Here is a 27,061-nt window from a genome sequence, read left to right as displayed (position 1 = left end):
CAGTGCTACTGATCCAAAATACTCAAAGCTTCATAGAACTGAAACAAACATTTATTTTTAGCTCCATTCTGCTGCTGATACATACTTTAGGTTTCTGAACATTAAACTTGTTGCTGCCTTTCATAGTGTGTAACTTGAAGGCCCTGAGTACTTTCTCCCACACTGAAAACACTGGATGATAACATTATTTGAACATTACCTAATAAGACTGATTCAGGACAGACAGTTATGTTAAACTTTCCTAGCAGTCCTTCACAAACAGGGAACAGTCTGTCTATTCTCTCCATCTGTCAGCTGCTGCTGGCTCTTCCTCCTCCTCTTCCTCACACACTGCTGAGTTTGTCCTGGTGGATCATCAGGGGTGCAAAGCCTCACAGATGATGTGCAGCAGTGGGTCCCTCAGTCTGTCCTCACTCTGGACACTTGCAGTCGTCACACATGGAAATCAAATGTGTGATAAGCTGCAGGATTCAAACACAAGTGTAACTTATAAACACATGTTCATACTTTTATTCCACAATCAGAGAGAAAGAAACAGAGAGAGAGTGCAGGACACACAGGTGACAGTCTCAGGTGTACACACTGCTACAAACAGGAGGATTTAGTGTTTGTGTTATTACGAGTGCTAAACAAGAAGAGTTCCAGATGGTACAGTGGACACATGTGTGACTGCTGTGATTAAAGCATCTTTCTTTCAGCTTAACGAGTGAACCGTCAGCTCGTTCAAACACTTGTTAAAGTCCGTTTGGCTCGACACCACCGAACAGAGGCAGCAATATAACAGAGCTAACATTAACAGTGCAGTGGATCCTGCTTGTGCCGTGATATTCAGGACTGCAAACCGAGCAGCATCACTGACTTTCAGCTTGTTGTGTTTGTGGATATATGACTGACTTTAATTATCCATAAAATCATCACATTCCCTGTAAGATTAAGGTCGACTGTCGAACGGCGTGTATTTGAAAGTAAAGGCTTTAAAACCAAGTTAGTACAAACATCACTAATGTCACATAACTCTGCCGACATGTGACCAACAATAATGTTTTAATGTTCATCATTATTAAACATTTGCACAGAAATAAGTGATGTAATATTCAGTACTTACTTTTGAAAGTTTACTCTTTGGCCGCTCCGCTTCCACTTCTTTGAAGTGTCTCCCAGTCCCAGTGCACTTGTTAGCATGTTTTGGTTCGTGCAACTGGTCCGTCTGGTTATTGTCTCCCCAGAAACATTTCCGTTGTGTTGTGTGTGCTTTTGCAGCGTTTTTCTTTTTGCAGCGTTTTTTTTTTTTTGCAAGTGTTTTCTGAAGTTGCAGTCCGTTTGGCCTCTCAGGGCCACCGTATTTATTCCTGATTAATATGTTAACAGCATATAATTCAGATATATTTTTCTCTGGTAGTTTATCTGTTGTATGACTTGTGTAAACAAGCACAATAATCTTCAGGAGTCGACTGTTACCACAGCAACCCACATCAGTATCTTCTCTGTGCTCGTGGATGTTCTGTGCTTCTCTTCACGGTTATCAGGAAAGGTACATTTTTGGACTGCATGCATCCTTTTAATTCCCTCTTTCTAACTTTAGGGCAGACATTACTCATAAAACTGCTCATAAAAGAAAATCACTTTGCATTTTAAAGTCAGCCTATCAGCTCTTCCTGCCTGCTGAGGCCTGCTGCCATTAAAGTTCATGCAAAGTGTCCCTGATAGGAAAGCCACTTTGCAGAGACAACACACGCTACTTTAATGACCCAAACTTTCCTTTACCCCCCCAAAAAAGAAAAACACAGGACAATACTTCAACTTCCTATCAGCAGGAAAATCTGAAACACTTTGTAAAATGATATTTACAGAGAACAAAAGCTTGTATTAGGACATGAACTCTGTAACCAGCAGAGGAAGCAACAAGTAATTAAAACATGAACAAAACTCTGATGAGAGCGAGATCGTTTCACACAATTATATGTTTTTATAACACTCTTAGAATAAAGCTTGACGACATGTCCTGGGGAGGAGTACAAAGACATTTTCATGTGGATGTACGCAGACACACTGATAAAATAAGAGCAGGAAGTATTCAAAGGCATTAACCGCTCAACCAGGAAACAGTATTTCCTTGTAGGGCTGAAAAGTCTAAGCAGGTCATTTGCATGTCCCTCCTTTGCTCAGTCATGTTTACAGCGTGGGAAGAGAGCGCGATGAAAGCTGCTCTGTGTTGATCCAGTTATAGGCTGAGCTGTCTCGGTGCTGGTTCCACAGCAATGTGAAGCCTGAACTTCACACTGGTAAGTCATGTGTACGTCAGCCTATAATTCTGTATACTTCATACTGATGCTCTGAAGTTTCTCTCTGTAGTTGTCTCCGTCCTACCGTCCTTTCATGGCGTTTGAAGGAGCTGCGGCCAAAAGGGCCAAACTCGTTGCGTCCAGGGTCCACTGGGGCAACACGGGCCCATGTGTTTCCATTACAGACCAGGACACTCACGGTATGGAGACTACATGCACTTTACACACCAAAACTAAAGAATAGTTGTTTTATTCTCGTCTGCTTAAAATCTCATGTTGCTAATATAAAGATAACTAAAGTTGAATTAGAATAATAGTTTCCCAGATCATGTTTTCATTCCTTTCTGACATGTGACCCACAATACGTCCAACTTGTTTCCAAAAACAGCCACATGCTTCTTATTGTATTAGAAAGGACGTCTTTACTGTTAAAGTGTAAAATGACCACGTCAGTTCAACTGTTGTTATGGTGCAGTCTGTTAGTGGAAGCGTCCTGCTGCGTCTCCTTGTGTTTACTGTTAGTGGTTTCTTTATTTGTTTGTCCACGACAGGAAATTCAAGTCAGGACAGTATTGGGAAGTGGCTCAGCACCAATGTCACTCAGTGAGTATCACGGCATGACTACAGACTGCTTTGTCAGTGTAAACAGTTAGCGATCAACCTCTAAGATTACAAAACACCACTTCACTTATCTGTAGTTTTGTCACATTTTAACTTACCCAATATGATAGAAAAACGTATAATAGACGCAGCATTTCATGCCTGCAGAAGTAGCATCACCAGCAGGGAGAGACGATATCAGCAGTGAACAAAAACATGTCAGAACCATTAAGCTAAGGGACTGGTATGTAATACATGTAAATGTAATAATAATGTAATAATGCGTTCCCATTATTATGTTCGTGTTGGCTTGAAAATATCTCCCTCTGCTGGCAGCACACTGCAACTTCTGCAAGTGTGTCCATTTCATGTTGAGGAGCGGCGCGGCGTGCCTGTTACACGCTTCGCCGTGATATCGGGCTGCACCACACACTTTGCAGTGAATTTTTCACACGCCTAGTTGGGAACTGTTAAGCCCAAAATTCAATTATTATTTTAAATCACTCATCTAATGAGTGACTAAGCTGGCAGCAAAATGAAGGGTTGAAATCAAACGTTTGGAGTCTAAATTTGACCGAATAGTGAATGGAAATGACTTTTTTTAAATCAAATCTCAATTACCCAGAAAACCTGTGTTCACCTGGACACACCCCCAGCTGGTTTGTAAGGATTCACAGAAAGTATCCTGGACTCAGTTATATATATAATGTTAAACATGAAGTAAATCCTTGTGTGGGATAACGTATGTGAAGACACACTTTACTGACTTGGCTTCATACTGATGCAAGAGGAAAGGTGATCATTGCAACCTTCTCTGGTGACGATGGCTTTATTAACTCTTCTTCTATGATCACAAGCTGAAAGTTAGAATGGCACCAGGGTCAGTAGTCGGTATACTGTCAGTTTAAGTTGCAACAACACCAACAATGTGTTCTTCCAGACAGTACAGACAGCTGGTCAGGCCTGAGGACTGCTTTTAATAGATGATGAGTTTTCACTGGGGCATTAAATTAAACAAAGACAAAAGATGAACTAAGCTACACTGATCAATATGATCTTGACACTTCCTAACATCATTGTTGTTCTGTTATGCTGAGAACACATTTTAAGAAACACAAATGTTTCCTGTGGATAGTAGTCAGAGTTTCATTTTGTGCGTCATAGTTTTTATTTGATCATGAGAAACATCCTCAGGTGTACTCAAACTCTAGACTAAAGTAAAACATGAGCAAAATAATTAATCAACTATTTACTACTACTTAGTAAATAGTTGATTACTACTATTACTACTATTACAGTATTTACTATTTAAAGAAATAGTAAATACTGTATAATTGACCTCATTTTGTCATATCTGTGGAGGAGATTGAGGATGAAGATGGAGCATACTGTTGCCACCCTTCACACACAGTACCCAGTGATAATAAAGGTGCCCACGACAATACTGCCCACATTATGTGTGCTTAAGTGGACTACTTATGATGTAGCAGCTTGGCTTTATTTGATGAATGAAATAAAAATATAAATAGTTTATTTTTAGCTTGGAGATGAGCTGCAGGGATGTTTTAAGAGCATGTTTAGAGTATGGCAGGTGGTGATAGTAAACGTATCCCGACTCAGCGTAATGATCTCAGAAGTGATGGAAACTTACCTCTGTGTGTGAGTCCTCTGTTCCTCCTTCTCATAAAATGTGACCTGTGTTTGCAGGGAAGATGCAAAGCAAGAGCCACAGCAGGAAGACGCAGGTACGAACAATGGGAATCCTTCTGTTTTACCTGTCAGCTGTTTCACGCCTTCACTCCGCCTCAGCTGTATATTGTTTTATTCTTTGTGTGAGTTTGTGCTACAGAGCGGTGAGTACTTTGTTTGGATTCGATTGTTTCTGTAGTCATCTAGAGCGCTTTTAAATGAGGCAGAGAGCTCCGCCTGCAAATACGAGCAGAAAATGTTGGTTATTCTATCCTGTAGAGTAGACGCTGCAGATCCTTGATAGACGAAGCTGTCTGATCAACAGATGTTGTTCCTGCTGTGCGTTTGTTATACAGTCTATTTGAAATGATCCAGTCTCAACATCCTTTGCTGTTTAATGTTTTCATGAGTTGTTTTTATCCAAAACGGCTGCCGCAGTCATCATTATGCTTTTTACTGAAGACTGTAACTACATTTGAACTAAAACTGAAAATCTGGTGGTTTGGAAATTAAAAGCTGTACCAACAACATGCACACATTTATGCATGTTGTTGTGCAGCAGTATGAATTATGTAAGCATGCCTCACCCCATCCTGAAGCAAGCCTATTCAAACAGCATGCAAATAGTGGTTGAGAGCACCATGGGAACAACAGATAGTCCTTATGCCACTTTCCCGCTCCCTGAAGAAAAACATCCAGCTCGCCATTGTGTCTGTAATTCAAGGCACTGTTGCTTCTTTGTTACACGTGTTTAAATCAAACGAACCTCACACTGTTCTCTGTTTGACTATAACGAGTCACTCACAGTGATTCTGTGGACTTTACAGAACGATGAGTTTGGGCTACAACATCTAGAGAAGAAAATATAACTTTAAGAGAATAAAAACACTGGTGACTGGTCATTCGTGCCATTATTGTTCAACAATCATGAATAAACACATGTTTCTTCAATTTTCTACGTACCTGCACTGGAACCATGTATTTGAACATGGCGTTATAGATCTCAAATCAATGTGCTGTTCTGTCAGTGACAAACAGATGGTTTGTTCATGTCTGTGCTGCTTTTGGCCCATTAGCTTAGCATCTAATGTGTGAAAGGGAAAAGTAATAGACAAAGATCTTCTTCATTATTATTATTATTATTATTATTATTATTATTATTATTATTATTATTAAAGTGAACAAAAAGTGAATGAAAAATATGCTAGAAAGCATGGTATACATGCAACAGCATAACCAAGTAACATTTGTGGTGGTCCAAAGGAGATACGTCCCCAGGGGTGGTTGAGAGTAACCAAGCTAAGCTCCCATGGGACTTTCCGATACAGACGGACAAAGTGCTAATGGCTAACCAACCAGACACAGTGGTGGCCGACAAGCAGAGAAGGAAGGTCGTGATCGTAGATGTAGCTATACATGGTGATAGCAAGATCAGGGAGAAGGAAGACAAGAAACTCCAGAAATACCGAGGTCTGAGAGAGGATCTGGAGAAGAGGTTGAGAGTAACAGTGGCAATAGTGGTCCCTGTGGTAATCAGAGCACTCTGGCAGCGACTCCCAAACTGGGAGAGCGGCTCCAGCAGATCTAATCTAATCTCAGTAATGACATGTGAGATCTCTGTCCTAGGAACACAAAGATACTGCGCACACTGTCCTACTGGTCAAAAGTGTTACAAGGAAGGAACAGTGGTGAACAAGCGAAAGGGTCATTTAATTAGCCAAGACTAATTAAAGAGCAAAGGCTGGTCCGTACACAACGGACAAGTTACTAAAGCAGCTCAAACTGATGAAAGACAGAAGGTGACCTCATCTGATGAAACACATTCGTGGAAACGTTTGTAAAAGACATGGATGCACTATGGGAAGAAAACAAGCTGGTGGAGTCAGTGTGATGGTTATGTGTGGCTGGGAGTCCTTGGCTTCAACCATCCATGTGGAGGTGTCTTTGCCACGTACCACTTACCTGAGCATTGTTGCACTATTGCATGGAAACTGTATTCAGCAGGTGACTGTGCCCTGCCACAAAGCAGAAACGGGCCTCAATCCATGGAGGCTACAGCCCACAATTCACAGCACTGAAAGGGTCTGTTGCTAACATGTTAGCATCAGATACCTCTGCACACCTTCAGGGGTCAGTCCATGCCTCACTGGGTCAGGTCTGTGCAGCTGAAGGGGGACCAACCCAATATTAGGCAGACATGATGTTATGCCTGATGACTGCAGCATAGTTTCAGTTGTACGTACACTTACATATACCATGTTCAATTTCAAACAAAAGGTACATTTAAATGATAATTAACCTTCAATATTCAGGAGGAACAATGAACCTTGACAGAAATAAAGATTTGATTCATATTGCGACATGGAAAACATATAATTGTACGATTCTTTCCATGTTGACCTGGCCCTGTAAAAATACTGTAGAGATGTGGACATTTGTGTGATTTCATGTTGCAGTCAGTGGTATACTTTCACCTAAGTGTATCTGCTTTCAGAAATAGAAAATGGAAACTGCATTTACACTTTTTGCACTTTTCTAAATGTCTAAATGACCATCAAAGACATTCTTACTGTAAACACCTAATCTCCCATTAATGGCCAATTAAATCACCAGTTGCCCTTACATGTCTTTGGACTGGCAGGAAGCCAGAGTGGATGCTTGTATATCACTTCCTCTTGGGATTGTCTGTAAATCTTAGGCCCTGACGCTGTTGATGCACATTGCCGTAGTATCTTCTGGTTCTCACAGTGCTGTATGTTCCCTTTAGGGCCTCTGCAGAGGAACCCCAGCAGTGACGATGACTTGGCGCTTGGTGTAGAAGGTAAATAGTGTCATTTCCTGGACTTGTAAGGCAACATCACCAGCAGGGATTCCTTACAAGCAAACAGAGCTCGCAGTTTAGGAAAATAAGTCACGATTAATCTTTCAGTGTATATCTTTCAACACCAGCAGAAAGTTGCCAGGAGATCTTGTGTATTTATACTGAGGACAGAGTTGCTGTGTTGACACGTCACCACATCTCAGTGTGTAGCTCACAGACATCAGGACAGACTTCTTCGAGTACAGATTCACCGTTTCCAAGTTTAGTCACAAACATGAACTACAGCCATCACAAAAACAATCCGACGTTTGATGCACCAGGATATAAAAAGGGTCATTTATTCGCTGCCAAGTCTGAAAATGAGGGAACCTGAGAGAAGCTATAGGAATGACCTCATCATCATATCAGTGTAAAGGTGTATTGACTCATTTCACACACTGCTTTTTGGCTTCATGTGTGTTAGATAAACACGGTGGAATATGTAGCGTGTTGTTGCCCATCTGAGGTGAGACTGCACACATGGTTTTCTATCACAGACTGATTTTTAAACCCATGTCCTGCACTTTCTTTTTATCATGTGTGTTTGCACTGGTGTCTTGGTCTGCGGCTCATTTGCTGATGACCTGTCAATCAAAAGTCAGGAAGTACTCGTATAATTATCATCATCAACATGGTTTATTCAGTATAACATTAAACAAACAACGAAGCTCATAAAATCACCATGGATGGGTTTCCTGAGGTCTCAAAGCAACGAAGCTGAGGACGTAATGATCACAGAGCTACAGACCTGTTTCTGACTCCCAGTCTGGGAGAGGGAGGCAGGGGCAAGTGCCAAAGCTTAAACATCCTCCAGAAGAAAAAGGTGGAAGGGTGAGGGACAGAGAAACACTTTCCTAATATAGCTCACGTTTGACAGCCGACCTTTACAGGTTGTACTGACTTTGAGACGTGTTGTTTCTGCCTTCCTGATGTTTCTGTCTGTGTTTCTGTCATTATAGCTCTACATGCTCCTTTTACTTTGCTGTTTGGCTAACACGACCTTTCTTCCCTGCAGCGTCTTTATACGCCAAACAAGGAGTGAAGACGGTCCAGGAGTTTCTGCGGTAAGGAGCTCGCTCTTCTGTCAGTCATCAGAACCACACAGACAGCAGTACAGACGGAGTCTGTTGTGACACAGCACAGAGCTCCATTTAAATGCATTTACAGAGGAATAGCTCATGATCAACCAGCACAGACGGATGAGTTTGTTGTTATCAGTGAAGGTGATCGTTTTACATCAAGGACTAACTATTGATGATGCTTTTAGAGGTTGGATTTAATATGGTGAAATTTAAGGTGGGAATTAATCGAGGTACGTGCCAACATTGAATTTCTCAATGAACAATATGTTAGGGTGCACAATAGCAACAGTAAGATGTTTATTATAGTTCAGAGCCAAGGAGTTTCCAAATCTGACTATAACCATGGTGGCATGGTAATTAGCTCTGCTGCCTCACAGAGAGAGGGCTCCGGCTGTTTCTGTGTGGAGTTTGCATGTTCTCCCATGTGTGGGTCTCCCACAGTCCACAGACATGCAGTGTTGAATCTAAAGTGCCCATCGGTGTGCATGGTTGTCTGTCTCGCTGTGTTAGGCCTGCGTCAGGCCCCGCCTCTCGCCCAATGCTAGCTGGGACAGGCTCCAGCCCCCCCTCAGCCCTGACAAGGAGAATGGATGGATGGATCTATAACCTACTAAAAACTATAAAACTATTAAATAAATAAGAAGCAAAGACTTTCAGGGTTTAACTCAGCGCCAGGGAGAGGCTGCTACAAACACACATAACTTTCAGTTGAAGCAGACGATAAGATATTACACATCCTTACATTAGAGCTAAGTGGTGAGTGAGTGCCACTTCAAAACTGTGCTTCATTAGAATTAATAAAACATGTTACAGTGATACCATCTAAAACTACAAATATAGTTGCACAACTACGAGTAATATTTACTAGGCAAATGAGCTCACGCTCCCCCTCTGCAAAGCACATCGTTTGCATAGAAAGTAAAAGGATCATGGAAAAGCTATTAGTACAATAAATATGAATCATCCAAGAGCAAAGGGCCAAAGACAACAGGCTCAATCGGGTAGTGATCACCAAAGACCAGCAGAAGATGTGAGTGCACAATTAAACGTCTTTTCTCTTTTCTGTCTCTTTTTTAGTCTTGATTAGCAGGTGTGGAAAGACTGTGTGCTTTTGGCAGCTTAAAATATCAGATCTGATGGTTGAAATACCCAAACGCTGTACTCTAATGTAACTTGAATGTTTACAAATAAGCATAATAAATAAAATAAAAATAAATGTAGGTATCTATCATAGCGTTTGAGCCTTTAAAGAATATAATGTGATTTCTGGTTTGGGTTGCATGTGCACGTATGTAGAAGGAGGTATGAGAGATAAAAAGCTGGTCACTCTGATGAGCTACAGGTCACATCATTTAACATCGGTAAGAAAGAAGCTAGGCCATTAAATATAATGCAATAATCCACACATGACAGGTGTCATTGTCTCTGGCTCTCAACAAACCACCTGGTTACTAATGAATATGTAACTGAATAACTTCATCTAAGCTTTTTTAAACTAGAGCTGCACCATCGTCGCTAATTCAGATTTGAACCTGCCAAATCAAGTTTTGCAGAGTCTGATTTCCAGCATATGCAAATAAAAACTCACTTTTCTTCAACAGAAAAAGGTTTCATAATAAAATGACTTATTAAACTTTATACTCTCTTTTAAACTGCAATAAGTTACAGTATCGTATCTCACATACAGTGCTCTGCTGCACTTCTATTTTCATTTTTTGTATACTTGATTAATCCCCTGTAGGGAAATTACACTCTGCATTTCACCCATTCACTCAGTGAGGCAGCCACCAATCCAGCCCCCGGGGAGCAGTGGGGTGGGGGTGCCTTGCTCAGGGGTATCTCAGGGTAGCCATTGATCGTGGTGTGAACGCTCTACCTACTGAGCTATCTCCTCCCCCCTTTATGCTAAAAAATTCTGGTTGCTAGCTGATCGAGACATATCAGTGCACTTGTTCGATATTATTTTTCTTATGTTACGAGCTGAGCAAATTCATTGCCATAGTTTTGGAAGCCATAGAGTTTTTTTACCATTCTTGATTGATTTAAGTTATAAGGTACTTATGACTCAATAGCCTCCTTAAATGTGCTTTTCTTTTCCTAATGCTAACTTAAATATTGTCAGTGTGTCAGGATTAATTTAGCCCAACACAATCATGTGGCTTGATATTGTCTATCTTGCTGAAATAAGGAAGCTTCCCCTGAAAAACAGCCCTGTGACATTACATGATCAAAAGCACTGGGGGAACCTGCAGGATGCATGGAAACCTATGCCATGGAGCTCCGGGCACGGAACGTTTATTCCGATGCTAATGCTAAAGGAGGTCTGGAATTCTGCAGGCCGACTTGGTGACTCCTCACTATAACTATCTGGCTGAGCTGCTGTGGTTCCCAAACACTTTGCAATAATACCAGTTATGGTTAATTGTTGAAGTGGAGAAAATTCAGTGAGCTCTTTCCAATGAGTCATTCTATCACAAACGTTTTAAAGGCACACTGCTTGGTGGTTGGTTTTATAGACCCATGGCAATGGGAGAGAAAACACCTGAATTCAAAGGTTCAGTGGTCTGTCTATTTAATATATGCTGCTCTAAAATCCATGTTCATCATAGTGTGTTAATAGGCTTTCACAGATCCACTAATCCACTAGTCATCAGTGATGATTCTTAGATAAATATAAATTACTCTGACAGTTGGTACGGATTCAGATTGAAGGATCAACATCACTGGCATTAACGGAGTCAATCGAGGAGAAGTGCTATAGATCAGAAACAGCATGCAGCTGGATTGACACAATCAGTCATGTCTTAATCAATAAACGGTAAATAGTACGGGATCAGGGGGATTGTACTGCTGGGTGACAGGAAACAACTTGTGAAGCTGGGTGACTATTCTTCATCATGCTTGGACATCACATGTGGCTCTGTACTGGGTCAAAAATTGTTCATTATCTATAATAATGTATTATAAATTATATTTGTAAGGTATCTAATAATAATAATAATAATAATAATAATAATAATATTTTAAAATACTGTTAAGTATCCTCGATTTATATATAAATGCATTAAATCAAATAAAACCTCGTGCTTTGATTGTGTCCTACAGGTGGAGCAGCTCAGGTCCAGCCCTTAGTAGGTGGAACAGCATTAGCTCAGCAACTTCAGGTCACTCTGGACCACTCAGGTTAAACACTGACCGACACACAACAGAACTGTACAACTGGAACTATTTGAATCTGAGCAATTATACCTTCTCATACTTGCAGAGTGATGGATGTACTTAACCTATGGAACGACGACCCAGAAGAGATCCTCTTGGACCTGGGCTTTGGCTGTGATGAGCCTGACCTCTCTGGACGCATTCCTGCACGATTCATTAATTATCAGTCTCATGCAAGAGGAATAAATCTCCAAGTGTTTCTAGAGGCTCAGAAAAACCGTCTGGACCTGGAGAACCCAGACGTCAGTAGTGAGTCCAACTGATTCCTTTTTTCTTATATAAAATATTGACATCTGGTCACATTTGCTTTCATACTGAGATCTGGTTCACAGTCAAGCCCCCGTCAAACTCAGATTGTTGATAGAAAAACAAACAAAAGCCTGTTTTCAAAAGTATCTTGAAGGCATCAGACTTCAGCACACACAAGGAATACTAAATCTGTGCTACAAATACACAAAACAATGGAGAGACATTGTGTTTGTGACGCTGTACGTTGTATAATCAAGTCCATATTTCTGAAAACTTTCTTGTTTTTTCTTCCTATCTCAGATCGGTTTAGACAACTTGAGGTTCTACAGCAGGTCACTACAGCATTCTCCAGCTTTATGGGATCTTCCTCCTCTCCAATGAAAGCAACACAAGACCTGCCTCCTGAGGCCCAGGAGAGGAGAAGGCGCATGAGCATGCTGTTCAGACGAGCATCAAAAAAGTCACTTGGCCAAATACACAGGAATAAAACCCAGGGCCTGAGTACACCTGCTGCCAACTGTGTTCCTGCATCTGAGTCACAGCAACCCACATCCAGCCCTAGAGACAAAAACATCGGCTTAAAAAGAGTTAAACCAGGCTCTCTAGAGACGGCGTCTCTGAGTACTTTGGCAGAGGAACAAGGAAATGACCCAGACCTTCAATCCCAACATCCCTTGGTTTATTTACTATCCCAGGAGGGAGCGCTCAAATCTGCACCCCTGAGAGAAGGTCACCCCTTGGCAGCTAAATCTTTCTTACAGAGGAAGAAGAGCCAAGGACAGATCAGGGAATCGTTTGAAATGGAGGAGGCAAGTTGAATCTGTTATAGAACAGAAAGCCCTTAAAACCTGAAATATGAAAACATGGACAGTTTTTAAAATAGAGAGTTTAGTGAACAATTTAGTTTACAAAATTAATTACATATTCATTTCCATATATGACTTTTCATTTGTATCATTTATGCTACATCTGGTATTTTTTAAAATAAGTGCTTAAAAATGTGATGTGCAATTTAATTCGGTTTTTCACACCATTGTTTTTCTTGTGACATTACCAATAAGTTTGATGTGTCACATGGCCCTCTTCCTATTGTATCCAAGATGGCCGACTTCTAATTGGCCACCATGGTCACCACCCATCCCCATGTTATTACAGTGTATCCATATAAACGGCCCACCCTGTATATCTAATATTTTTCCTTCTGTGTTGACTTCCTGTGAGTTTTACTAATCATACACGTTATATTTCATGTCTCATTCTAGATACAGAGCTTTGATGAAAGCAGTGTCGCAGTGAGCTACGTGGGAGGAGCAGAAAACTTTGGTTAGTAAAACTGTACAATTACAAAGTAACAAGACTGTAGCAATCAAAGAAATATCAGCAAAGTTTTCTCTTCATAGAAGTAACATGGAAAGAGGACAAAGTGGTTGCTTCATTCAGGTGCTACATGATCTGTTAAATCTCTGCTGTTTTTTATTCGCTCACTATTTTTTATTCAGTCCCAATTATAAAAGGATAAAAACTTCCTCATACATGAAACATCTGGGATTCTTTGTAGGTATGTAATTCATGGACATAAACAGAGCACAATTACATTATTTGCATGCAGTTTTAGCATCATGGAGAGTCTACCATGATCCAGAGATGCAAAGTCGTTACAGGCTTTGGTTATTTTCATATTTGGATCATTGCTGTCAAACCAAGTATCAATCGTCATCATGTTGTAATTGCAGCATTAATATGTGATCGAGGGAATTTTATTGCATTGCTCTCTCGCACCCTCAAGTGCAGAGACCAGAGCATGTTTAATATTTACACAGTTGTGTTTTAGTTAAGCTTTTGCTTAAAAAGCATACACTTGACCATACTATACTTCAAATACACTTGACTTATACTTGAACCTACACTGAAGAGCTTGAGATGTTGTCCAATTACAGACCCATATGGTAAATGCTTAATGGGTTGTTTCTTATATAGCAGCTTTCTATTCTCTCAAAGCACTCAAACCACTTAAGTTTCCAACTTAACTTTCATGCTTTTTTGTTCCTGGAAAAGCTATTAGACTTACTACATTTTCAATAGTCTAAAGATTAAACAAGCACTAAGCAGCACTAAGAGGAACTTCTACAAGATCTTTGCACAACCCAAAAAAAAGTATCTGCCTTGGACTTGACCTGCTTTATCTGTGATACAATCATATCCGGCCCACGAGATAATTTCATATGCCAAGGCAGACCTTCCGAAGACAGTAGTGGTACAGGCCAGGTGCACAAAGAGACGGGGAGCCGGATTTAAATGCAAGTATGTCAGGAAAAAAGTGGAGAACTGAGTGAAAAATGTAAAATGAGCAGCATCTGGCTGCAGTTCAATGATATTGGAGACTGCAAAGCGGAGTGCAGAATTTATAAAATTAGGAACTGGATGAAGTGATACCAGTGTTTATTTTCAGCCACTTTTATTGTGGAGGACATAAGGTTTCAAACTTGTCCAAGGCTTAAACCTCATGTATGTTCTCCCATTAAGTTAAGTCAAGTGGCTTTATTGTCATTCCAACCATGCATAGTGGTACAGTACAGAGACAACGTTACTCCAAGACCATGGTGCTACATATCAACACAGGATAACATAAAGTGCAATGTGCAATAACAAAGACAGTGCAACAGTAGACAGAACAGAACAATACAGAGACAAGACAGTGCTGACACAACAGTGCAATAGAAATGTGCAAAAAGTAACTTGGTGTATGAAGGTGTGTGTGTGTGTGTGTGTATCGGTCCAGTCACTGGGTGTTCAGGAGTCTGGCAGCTTGGGGAAAGAAACTGTTTCACAGTCTGGCAGTGAGGGCCCAAATGGTCCGGTACCTCTTGCCTGAAGGCAGCAAGATGAAGAGTGTATGTGAGGGGTGTGTGGGGTCCTCCACAATGCTGGTGGCTTTGCAGATACAGTGGGTGCCATAAGTGTCTGTGATGGAGGGAAGAGAGGCTCCAACGATCTTCTCAGCTGTTCTCACTGTCTGTTGTAGGGTATTGCGATCGGATACGGTGCAGTTACCATACCAGACAGTGATGCAGCTGCTCAGGACACCCTTGATAGTCCCTCTGTAGAACATAGTGAGAATGGATGGAGGGAGGTGGGCTTTTCTCAGCTTCTGCAAGAAGTAGAGATGCTGTTGGGCCTTCTTAGTCATGGAGCTGGTGTTGAGGGACCAGGAGATGTTCTCCGCCAGGTGGACACCAAGGAATTTGGTGCTCTTGACGACCTCCACAGAGGATCCATCGATGTTCAGTGGACAGTGATCTCTCCATGCTCTCCTAAAGTCAACAATTATCTCTTTTGTCCACATTCAGAGACAGGTTGTTGACTCTACACCAGTCTGTTAGCCGTTGCACCTCCTCTCTGTATGCTGACTCGTCATTCTTGCTGATGAGACCCACCACAGTCATGTCATCGGTGAACTTGATGATGTGGTTTGAACTGTGCATTGTTGCACAGTCGTGAGTCAGCAGAGTGAACAGCAGTGGGCTGAGCACACAGCCCTGAGGGGCTCCAGTGCTCAGTGTGCTGGTGTTGGAGATGCTGTTGCTGATCCGGACTGTCTGAGGCCTCTCCGTCAGAAAGTCCAGGATCCAGTTGCAGAGGGAGGTGTTCAGGCCCAGTAGACTCAGGTTTCCAATCAGGTGCTGAGGAATGATTGTGTTGAATGCTGAACTGAAGTCTATGAACAGCATTCGTTGAGGCAGGACACTGGGGACTTCTTTGGCACGCGAACGATGGTGTTGGCCTTGAAGCACATTGGGACAACAGCAGTGCTCAGGAAGAGGTTGAAGATATCAGTGAGGACATCAGCTGGTCTGCACATTCCCTGAGCACTCTCCCAGGATGTTATCTGGATCAGCAGCTTTCTGTGGGTTAACTCTGCGAAGAATTTTCCTCACTCAGCAGAGGTCAGACACAGAACCTGGTTGTTGTGAGGGGGTGGGCTTCCTCACCATCATTCTGAGCGTCAAACTGTGTTCAGCAGAAGTTGTTCAGCACATCTGGTAGAGAGGTGTGAAGAAATATTATTGTTATTGTTATTATTATTAGGTGTTGCTACCAGTAGTTGGTGATGGCCTGGAAGTGGCTGTGGATTCTTCTGCCATGCGTGTGCTTCGCTGCTCTGACGGCTTGAGACAGTTTGGCCCTCGCTGTTCCCAGGGCTGCCTTGTTGCCTGCTCTGAAGGCGGAGTCTCGAGTCTTTAGCAGCTCACGCACTTCTGCAGTCATCCACAGTTTCTGGTTGGAGCGTGTTATGATAGTCTTGGAGTCAGTGACATCATCGATGCACTTGCCTGTGTGCTGGTCACAGATGATGTGTTCTCCTCCAAGTTGGTGCAGTCGCCATTTCATAGAGCTTCCCTGAACATGTCCCAGTCACTTTGCTCAAAACAGTCCTGAAAAGCAGAGAGAGCTCCTGCAGGCCAAGTTCTCACCTGTTCAGAACTGGTTTCCAGCGTCTGACGAGCGGTCTGCATGCTGGAAATAGCATAACAAGTGGTCTGAGTGTCTGAGGTGGGGGCGAGACTTTGCTCTCTACATGCTGAAATGTTTGTATAAATAAGATCCAGCCCATTTTTTCCCCTCACCGCAAAGTCCACATGTTGATGCAATTTCAGAAGCAGTGACTTGAGATTTGAGTGGTTGAAATCTCTGGCGATAATAATCAGTCCATCGGGTGTGAGTTCTGCAGCTCGCTGATCGCCCCCTTAGCGTTAGTGCTGGGTGGCATTTACACTGCTGTAATGAACACCGCAGTGAATTCCCGAGGAAAGTTAAAAAGGTCTGCATCTAGCAGTCCTAAACTCTACCAGCAATGAGCAGTAATAAGAAACAAGCACAGAGTTCTTGCACTATTCCAAGTTTATGTAGACACACAAGCCACCACCAGGAGTCACACAGAGCTGCATTTCTGTCTGCACGAAATGAAATGAGCCCGTGAAGCTGAATGGTGGCGTCTGGAGCTCTGTCACTGAGCCATGCTTCTGTAAAATGCTGCATGCTGCATCTCTGTAGAAACAAAGATGCAGCAGTCCCTAAATTCCCACTGTGTGGTCTCCTCACTGGACAATAAACTGGACTACATCGGACTCAAACAGCAAACGTTTGAGAGCAGGATAGATGGGAGAGCTTGGATTTAAGCTTAGTAGTAAATGCATAAAAATAAGTCTCAGTTCAGTATTGAGCATTAATAACAATAATAATAATAATAATAATAATAATAATAATAATAATAATATTTCTTAACTTGTTTGATCTGCTAGGTTTCACAGCATTTCCTGCTGATAAAAATAACCCTATGCCCATTCATACTACACAAAGTAATTAAGCAATAAACAATTAAATGACTGTGTGACAGAAAAGTTTCTGTTTTTCATTTTCTGCTACAAGATCAAAGTGGTCTGAGGCATCCATTGTCAAACTGGGGGACTAATGGAGGGATGTGATTGGGAGGAACAGCTTGCCTAATCTAAATCCTGAGAGTACAGAGTCTCGTCTTTATTATTGAACCTTTGTGATTCTTTCAGTTTGTCTATACTAAACATTATGTTTAGCTTAAGGGCATTTATATAAGGTAGAGCAGTGAAGGGAATACTTTGAATCTTCTGATTCGCACTAAAATGCCTTCCTGGAAGGAAGCAAAGACCAAGGATAAGTAGGACATCTTGCACATTACTGGGAATGTATAAACCTCAAAGGGAGTCCCTACTGTGGTCACAAAACAAGGTGGAGTCTAACCAGTAATTTTCTGTCAAAGACATTGTTTATTAACACATACTTGGTCACAAGCAATACCAGTAACTGACTCCAGGATGAACCAATGCCAAAACAACAAACAAAATCAGCAAGCAAATCTTTCAAGGAGCTGGGCTACCTTATAAAAAAAACAAGCAAAAAACGAAACAAACAGAAGGCGTATGCTAAACCTAACTCCCTAAATGAGCAACAGGAGAACAAGTGTTCAGAGCAAAAAAGCAGTTCAGCTCTTACGTTTCAGTGATCTGTATATATACACAATGAGTAAGTTAAGCACTACTAGCAAGAAATCAGCTCACAGACACAAGGCCAAGCAGAGCTAAGGGTCTCTCCACAAGGAACCAGAGAATAATGTTGCTGCTGTCATTTGCTGCAAGGGAAAAGCTGTTGGGGACCGGCAGTTTTGACATGCCCATATGTTCAAAGTACCAAATATCATGGATATACATGGATTCGACCAATCTGGAGGAAAAGTTTGTGAGGTCACAATCTTATAAAAACAGCGCACAGTAAAAACACAGAAAAAGCTACAATGAACAAGGGTTAAAAACAATTAAATCCATTATATTCAGCTCCATACGATTATCGCAGCAATTCAACTAGCATGAGTTGTGGTCACTGCAAACAAAAACCACATGCAGACTGAATTCGGTTCATTCTATGACCCTGAGCTGTGGCTGCTGATGGAAAGAAAGAGACTATGTCTGCAAATTTCTTTCTCTGAAGGGTGTCTGAGCCCGGGGCAGGCACTGGACATGCTGGAGAGATTGTTTCTATTAGCTGGCCTGAGAACAACAGAACTCTAGAAAGTTTGGAATAAAAAACAGATTTCCCACAACATGTTTTTAAAACTTTTTAAATTCCAGTGTTGAGACAAATACCAGAGATTTTGATAAGTTGTGGATATAATTCCATGTCCTCTTTCTCTTTGTCTCCTTCATTTGTTTGAGCAGTGAGAGGTGTAATGCGGACCAACAGCGGCCAGTCAGACAGCAGTGGCTTTCTAGAAGAACCCTTCATACCACTGGTCCCTCATTTGGCATCACCAGGATCTGAAATCATCAAGGTCTCTTCTCTTGTCAGTGCAGTCTCACTTTTCTCACAGTCTGTCAAGTTTATTGAAATGCAGGGCACTACCCTAATGCATAACACTGACACTAGATCGTAGAGTATACTAAGTTGCTTTTTAGGATATTTGGAGCATTTGAATGTTTAGATGTTTGACTGTATTTCCTGTTTGATTTCAGGCTCGCTCAGGGTTTTCAGGAATGAGTGGTGACAATCAGGACAGTGAGAAACCAGAGTCTTCTGCTTTTTCTCCTCATACTGACAAATCTCCCATCCCTGCCTCAACAACGACCTCTTGTGGTGTTAATAAATATCTCCCTTCCTCACCTTGCCCTTCACCACATTCTACTATAGACTCGAGCACTTCCATAGCTTCTGCCTCACTGCCTCTCTCAAGTTGTGACCTGCAAATTGCAAACACTGAAACAGCACCAAATCAGGATCAGTCTCCACCCGCTTCAATACAAAGTTTTTCTTCTGGTCCTATATCGTCTCAGCATCCCACTTCTCCTCCTTTACCTCACTCTGCTAACAGAGAGATCTGTTCTCCACCCACTTTGGTCTCTCCCAAATCACTCAAGTTAATCTCACAAACTCCCGAAAGCAACAAAAACAAATCTTTTTTTCTAGATTCTGATGGAGTAAGTTTTTCAAAGTCAACTGCTGAAACACAAAAGGAAGAGGATGAAAGTCTCCCTTTGCTCTCTTTTCATTTGGACAAAGCTAATCCATCAGCACCACCTGTTTTGGACTTCTCAAAATTAGAGGAAGGTTTTCCCACACCTTCCTCCCTTTCTTATAAACTTTACATCCCAGTTTGTCAGCCTGATGTGTCATCACAATCACATCATCAAAATGGCCTCATAGACCCAGCTTCAGGAGAAATTTCAGACCAGTCAGAGCAAGTTGTCTCTGAACAGCATAGTGCAGTCTTACCCCCAGAGAACAGACAGCATTCTCACAATGATAACAAGGATCTTGCTCTATCCTGTCAGATCCAAAATGGTACCAAGATGAATGATATACTGTTGGAAAAATTTCAGAGGAATGACAAACAACAGGAAGAAAGTGAGGGACACGGTCCCCAACTTTCTCAAGAAGCTGTCGTTTACATCTCAGACACAGAAACTCCCGCTAATCTGTCAGAAGGTTCACCTTCACCTTCTGAAGTAGAAAGCCAGTCAGAAATGGATACACTGGTCACCTCCTCTACTGTGCATGATGACATGTCAGCAAAGACAAAACACAACGATATTAGAAAACTCTATCAAAAACACGTTGCTGGTAAAGAAAGTGAATCACCCGGGAGTTACATATATTTACACAATCAAGCTGCACAGGCACACAGTGGAGATGAAGTAAAACCCAATAATCTCATTGCGATTGAGAACTTAGATCTGGTATTTGAAACCTCAGTAGATGACTCTGACAATGAGAATATAGATTTAGATGACTTTTTTCAGCAGCTTGATACTGAAGGGCGAGTCTATTGGGCAGAACCCATCCAGTTGTCCAATCCAACCCCTGAAGCGTCAGGAAGCTTTGAAGTCTCAGATGGAACTCCTGGAAATCTTCCTGTAGATTCATTTCCTTCCACGGGCAGTGCCATCCCTTTACCGTTGTCATACTCAGCGAACACAGACAGAGGCCAGACCTCAAGAGCTGCAAATGGCTCCTTGGATGTACCTTCCTCACTGACATCCACATCCCAGTCTGCAATCCCGAATGTCAGACCATCAAATCGTTCTGTTTCAGTTCAAATGCCGTCATATCTGTCTTCTCATATCGTCCACAGAAAGGATGTTCCATACACTCCTGAGTCAAAAAGCACTCGTCTCCCTATCATTCTACCTTTGGACACCTCCAGCCCCTTTCGTGCTGTCCAGTCATGGACAGACCTGCAAATTCAGCGCAGTACTCTGACCAAGAATTTATCATATGGGGCTCTTCATGCTGTTCCAAACAAAATGAATTTGTCCATGAGTTGTCCAGGAATGACACAAAGACCAACACATCAAGAGCTCTTCTCTTCATCTCCTTCTTTCTTTCACCTGTCTAATAATTGGAAATCACAGGAGACTATCCCTGAGATGGCTATAAATTGTAAGCCAGAGTCAGTATCTGTAGATACAGGACTGTGGCCGGATGAGCAGGAAGAAGACATGAACAGAAATGGAAATGAAACTCAGAAGCAACTTTGGGAGGGCAATCAGCAAGACACCATGGCCTGCTGCTGCTCCTGTGACCATACCTGCTGTATTCACAAGAGTAACAACAAGGAACCCACTTTCGGAAACAGTCCTGTGAGTAATACCACACTGTCCAGTATCCTTACTTAATTTTGTGTATTTACCCAAATAGATTTATGTTGATACCATCATATAAAATCACACCCTTTTACGTATAACTTCAGGTGCTGGACTACATGTATTTAAGCACCACAGTGAGTAAGGTTTGGTTTTATTTTACGTCTATAGTCTTACAGTTTTTCAGGTTCAGACCAAGGCCGATAGGCAGTGTCTGATGAAAGTAGTTTATTTGAGTTCCATTCAGAGCTGAACTTTTAGGGCCCGAGGACTAAAGTTTTTGGGACTGCTGTCCCTCATCCAGCACTTCCCCACAGCTGGTTCTTATGACTGTGAGTTTGTCTGTATCAACCAGTTCTTCCACATTAAACTGTTCAATAAGGTGCACTAGGCACTCAGGGTAGGTAGGAGCAGGGATGGTTGCATTAAGAGATTTGATTGGGCAAGAATGGGCTGCTGTCAGTGCTTGTGGGGCTGGTGTGCAGCAACCCTGCAATCTAACTGAAACCTATTTATTTATTTGCACGGCTAGAATGGGACTGGTAATTTTGTTTCAGGCAGCCCATCGTGTTTGCTCAAGAAATCAGATCACACACACAAAAAACATACTGCTTCACTCCTACACTTCTCCACATCTGGTGCTAAAAACAGCAGCCTCCTGTGACCGTGAGGCTGGTTACTAGTTGTTGTTGGTACTACTGTTGACAGTGCAACGTCACCAAAAGCTAATGTCATTAATTTGAAACACTTTGCTACATTTATTGTTAGTTTCTTCTTTTTTTTCTGTTTTAGCTTTTGAGCTCCACCTTTTCGGCCATTCTTCCACACAATAATATGTTCTACAAGGTGCGTGAGCACACAGCGAAGATAGGGGAGCGCCCGGTTGCGTTATGAGATTTGATTGGGCAAAAAAGTGTCAGTAATGAAAATGAACAAATGGGCTACTGTCAGCGCACGATGTTGCACATCTTTCATTGGCCCAATGCATTCAACTCATTGGCCTAAAAGTGCGTCGGCCCACTGGGAAAATCCCCGGTATGCCGGATAACCAGTCCAGCGCTGTTTATTAGGGATGGAAATCAAGAACCGGTTCCAGAAGCACAGTTCCTTGGAATTGTTAGGCTGTTTGCCTATCAATCTTGCTTATTGGTTACACAACAACTAGGTGATTTGACTTCATTTGTCAGAGGAGGAAAATGCTAGTGTATATGGACAACTTTTGTGAGCGATGGTAAAGCGGAAGCTGCCTCCAGGACAGAAACAGCTGCATTATGCTGCTAACATCACTTTGGCTTTTTGCAAGCATCTGCACAGACAGCATGCTAATGCTAAGATAGCAAGACGGCATGCAAACACTAAGCTAGCCAAAAGTCCAGAGTGATGTAAGCTGAAAGCTGTGTGAAAGCTGACCAAACTCATGAGAGGTCTGGCTGCAGCTTCTGTTTCTACCTGCTTCTGTTCCTAAAGTAGAATCACTGTGATAATTGGTTTGAAATATCGTTTTGCTGGTTTTCACTTTTGCTTTGTGGTGTTGGACTCATGTAAATGGACTGATTCTTATATAGTGCTTTTCTACTCTCTCTGAGGACTCAAAACACCGTATACAACATGCCTCATTCACCTATTCACGCCTACTCATACAAACACTTCTATACTCAAGTGCAATCTAAAAACATTCACACATTCACACTCCGATGGACACATTGGAGAGCAAAATTATAAAATTATAGACCCAAATACTGAGATAAAGATTTTACAGTGGGATGCAAACGTTTGGGCAGCCTTGTTAATAGTCATTATTTTCCTGTATAAATTGTTGGTTGTTACAATAAAAAATGTCAGTTAAATATATCATACAGGAGACACACACAGTGATATTTGAGAAGTGAAATGAAGTTTATTGGATTCACAGAAAGATTAGAAGCCAGATTAGAAGTCCAGTCCTGGAAAGGTCTACTGTGTATACATCAGTGAGTAATTAGCTAGCTATTACACAAGAAAAGCTTTTTCTACCAACCGTAGTGTAGCCAAAGACAGAGAAATCCAAAGTATGAAAAATACAACACTAAAGAGACACTTGAGCCATGCAAATATCAATATATACTTCTATCTTGTTAAGAAATAATGCTCTCTGTTGTGTCACTTGTGCAACTGGATTATTACTAACAGACTATAATTAATATTTAGTAACATATTTGATAACGTATCCATCAAAAGTATAATGTGTTTTATAAAACAAACCAACCTTAAGCCGTGTGAGGGAGAGTTGTGGTATCTGGCAGCGAGATGTTAGCAACAAATTCTTCAAATTCTGTAGGTTACAAGGTGGGGCCTCTTTGCTGGATCAGACTTCTTGGTCCCATCTACTGCCAAAGAAGTCTTATCCATGGAGGCCCACATTTGCTTGATTGGACTGAGACTGGATCATTTGGAGGCCAAGTCAACACCTAAAACTCGTTTTTGTGCTCGTCAAACCATTGGTGAACCATTTCTTTCTTTGGGGCACAGCACATTATTCAGACCAAGAGACCATAGTATCCAGGGAATACAGTTTCCATGGCTCATGTGTTGAGACTATGATCAATAGTAGGTTGAAAACCCTCTTTAGTGACAATTCTCACTAGGGCCTAAACACCTGGGACTTTCCACCGTCTGTTGTTAGAACTGAAGAAGCTTATCGGAGAAATGTCTTCGACAGATAGATGTTTTCTTTTTTTAATGATAACTGTGTGTTTGTCCTCTATAGTACTCTCTGGATGAGCTGGAGGAGATGCTGCTGTGTCTGCAGCAGTTTTGGTCTGTGCTAAGTAACATGGAGGAGCAGCTCTCTGAAGACCAGGCTGCTGTGTTCAGCTGTCTCTCTGACCAGGACAGGTACAAACTATAGTTTATACATTTCTAATGTGTTCTGGCTGCAGGCGCAACCACAGTCCTTTCAGAAACAGGTTTTATCAGTTAGCAGTCCACTTGAACCGCGTCTAGGGATTAAATATATTTTGTTCTTTAAAGTATTCATTTTTAACATTAATTTAATATAAAAACTGCACGTTTAGAATCACAAGTCAAATCTGACAAAAACATTAGTAAGGGTCCCAGACCTTGCAAAAAAGTGAGGTCCTAAAAGCTTTTCCACACATGGTAGTTACGGTTCTACTGTTGTGTCACTCTCTGGGAATTTCTCTGTTTCACGAGGATGCAGCAGACGTGCAGCTTTATCGCAGAATCAGGGAGTGAGGTGCTAATAACATTCAGAATCAGATTGTTCTTTTTGCTTATGGAATATCTTGTATATTTTATCTTCATACTATTTTTTCAAGTTATAGACCCTGGGAGTTCATTAGCATAGGTTGTAATTTAGCAATATTTATTTATTCGAGCATTTTCTGGATCCTTGGCCGATATACTGAACCCTGAATTGCCCCAGATGCATCCATTGGAGTGTAACTATGAGTGTACACTTGGAAAACACTTCATTGTTTTTGGTCCACATGATAACCAGCTTTGAGCATTGGCATGATGATAATTACCATACAGTTTCATGCACCCAACAATAAATGTGTGTGTGTTGTACGTGTTTAGAGAGAAGATTCGGGACATCGAAGAGCTGAGGCGTGCAGTAAAACGAGAGGCTGGTGAGCTGGAGAGGCAGTTAAAAGAACTGGCCTATGACTATGATGAAAGCTTGAAAATGGTAACAAAATTCATCTCCTGAGACAGATCGGCAGCTTTTGTTTTTTTTAACTTTATGTTTTCTGATTCTGTGTTTTGGAGTAGAAGATGCACAGATTGCTGGATGAACAGTCTCTCCTCTGCTCTCAACTTAAAGTCTTTCTACCTGGAACAGTCCCCACACCATCATCTAAACCCATGCCCAACAGGACAGTAGCTACTCAGTGCTCTTTGCTACCCTTGCTCACGGCAGCTGACATACAGAGTAGCCACATTTCTGATTGGAAAGGCTGGAAGACTCTGAAACCTGGACTGGATTCCAACAGACCGTCACTTCCTGGGTCTGAGAGCATCTGTGATGGTCAGGGCGGTTCTCCCACCAAAGCAGACAAGCTAGATATAGTAGGCTTCTTGCAGAGAGTAAGAAAAAAATCCCATTTTTATCTTCTCATGTGTCGATAAATCCTGCCTGCCACACAGCCGAACTGTGACAAAAGTCATGGGTTCCTTATCTTCGGCTGCCTGCACTACGAGCTCTTAAATTTAACCTGATTGTGAAATAGAAGACGTTTCTAAACTGTCCACGTGACTATTTATACCACGAAAAATTAAAATATGAGTATTAAATTAATGTAAACTTTTACATGAACTCCTCAGCTTATGAGGCATTTTTTAATTTAAAATGGTACACCGGAGTTTGACATTAGAAGTGTCTGAACTAGTGACATTTTCTAGATAACTGACAGAATGATTTACAATGTTTACGTGAATGTGATCTTGCTTTTTACTGTGGATTGTGTATCCTGTGTTTCAGCTGAAGGAGACTTTGCATCATTCTGTGAACACAGACCCATCAGAATAAGAGGTAAGATTCAGTTGCAGAGCTTACAAACTTGTGAAAAGACTTTTTTTGTTTTGCCCAGTTAATGTGCTTTCTGCAAACTAGTGGCCCACTAAAGAACCGTCACTCTGGATGTAGCCACAGGTTGAAAGTTTGTGAGACAACCTGTGTGAGCTGACGTTTCCTTGGGTTATCTTCAAATCCAGCTGTTCGTTTCAAATAACTTTTATGCCTTCCTGTTTTACAGGTGTCAGGAACATTGTGTGATGCACACCTATGTTTGGTCAATATTCCATTCTTTCAAAGCCTTATTGTATGATGTGCAGTTTTAGTGTTTACTTAGTATTTCTGTCATTTTCGCTTTTACTGTTTGTGTCAGTATAATGGATCTGCTAACAAGACAACCAAAAGAAAGTGAAAAGGCATAGCATATCAAGTTTTACAAGAATGATGTTTGTTTTTTAAGATAAAGCATAGCAATATAATTGTGACTTAATTCATTAAATATAGTATGTTTGGCAAGTTTTACACCTTAATTATATTAAAACAATATACCTTGGAAAAGTAAAACACACTTGTGTGATTTGTGCATTCATAATCTCTGTGAGTCTTTGTTTGTGCGACTTCAGACTGCAGCAGGATGTACCAGTTACTGGAGTAAAATCCTGAATAAAGACTTCTAAAGGTTTTGGTTTTACTAAAGGATCGAGAGCAGGGCTGTGCAGAGAAAGTTAAAATTGTACACACAGAACCAGGCTGAATAACAACAACACACATTCATCAAGAATCAAATATGGAATCACATCATACTATATCACTGTCACCAGGTGGGGACAGTGCAAAGCAAATGTAGCCCATGTTTTACCTGATGGGTACAATGTTGCTGTTGAAGAGTTGCTGGTCCTGCTGCTGATAGTGCAGGAGGGCAGGGCTGATCTGAGCCTGTAGACATTAAAGAGTCCACAGGAGAGATGGTAGCTGATTAAAGTGTGATTAAGTGTTATGAGATAATAATAAAATGCAAAGATTGGTGACAGCGCTTGGAACAACAAAACAACAAAACAGTGAGAAATAAACCAAGCTCTGCCTGTGACTCACTCTTGCCTCTCTTCCTCCATCTATCACTCTCCACCTGCTGTATATCGGAGAACAAGGCACGATCTGCTATTGTATTAATCTATTATTTTATTATTCACACTTAGCAACTCTTGAAAGAAGTTATTGAACCAACACATTGTGTTTATTATTGTTTTTATACTTGAGTACCTCTGCAACGCAACACCTGGTACAGATGTTATTGTTACCTGTGCTCTTTGTAATCCAGCTGCTGATGGATCCTCTGCCTCACACAGCTTCTTCTGTCACTGCTTCCTCTTCATGTCCTTACAGAGCATGTCTGGACA

General features: G+C 41.4%; 1 protein-coding gene across 3 annotated transcripts; it reads left to right on the top strand.

The window, feature by feature from the left end:
- Window positions 1–1,308: 1,308 nt before the first annotated feature.
- Window positions 1,309–26,244, top strand: itprid1 (ITPR interacting domain containing 1). Of its 3 annotated transcripts, XM_087845788.1 has the most exons (17): window positions 1,309–1,531; window positions 2,353–2,482; window positions 2,834–2,885; window positions 4,590–4,627; window positions 7,339–7,392; window positions 8,447–8,495; window positions 11,619–11,696; window positions 11,779–11,981; window positions 12,282–12,790; window positions 13,244–13,304; window positions 18,728–18,840; window positions 19,022–21,145; window positions 23,895–24,022; window positions 24,728–24,839; window positions 24,923–25,237; window positions 25,632–25,682; window positions 25,906–26,244. In XM_087845788.1, the coding sequence occupies exons 1-16, from the start codon at window positions 1,412–1,414 to the stop codon at window positions 25,677–25,679; spliced, it is 4,134 nt and encodes a 1,377-aa protein (XP_087701914.1). In that variant the 5' UTR covers window positions 1,309–1,411; the 3' UTR covers window positions 25,680–25,682; window positions 25,906–26,244. The 3 variants fall into 3 exon arrangements, with proteins under 3 accessions (XP_087701914.1, XP_087701913.1, XP_087701915.1); XM_087845787.1 differs by having other exon boundaries at window positions 25,632–26,244; XM_087845789.1 differs by lacking the exons at window positions 1,309–1,531; window positions 2,353–2,482; window positions 2,834–2,885; ... (2 more) ...; window positions 8,447–8,495; window positions 11,619–11,696 and having other exon boundaries at window positions 11,886–11,974; window positions 25,632–26,244.
- Window positions 26,245–27,061: the final 817 nt, after the last annotated feature.

The sequence above is a fragment of the Neolamprologus brichardi genome, chromosome 9 (genome assembly GCF_056152115.1).
Source record: "Neolamprologus brichardi isolate AB-2024 chromosome 9, ASM5615211v1, whole genome shotgun sequence".
Classification (NCBI taxonomy): domain Eukaryota; kingdom Metazoa; phylum Chordata; class Actinopteri; order Cichliformes; family Cichlidae; genus Neolamprologus; species Neolamprologus brichardi.
The sequence above is the reverse complement of the archived record's forward strand: the minus strand, read 5'-3'. Positions and strand labels throughout refer to the sequence as shown.

Bases quoted from the DNA above. Each gene is read 5' to 3' on its own strand.
- itprid1 (XM_087845788.1), top strand. From the start codon at position 1,412: ATGACTTGTGTAAACAAGCACAATAATCTTCAGGAGTCGACTGTTACC. The intron at 2,886-4,589 runs GTGAGTATCACG...CTGTGTTTGCAG, and splicing joins CTCAGCACCAATGTCACTCA to GGAAGATGCAAAGCAAGAGC. The intron at 11,697-11,778 runs GTTAAACACTGA...TCATACTTGCAG, and splicing joins GGTCACTCTGGACCACTCAG to AGTGATGGATGTACTTAACC.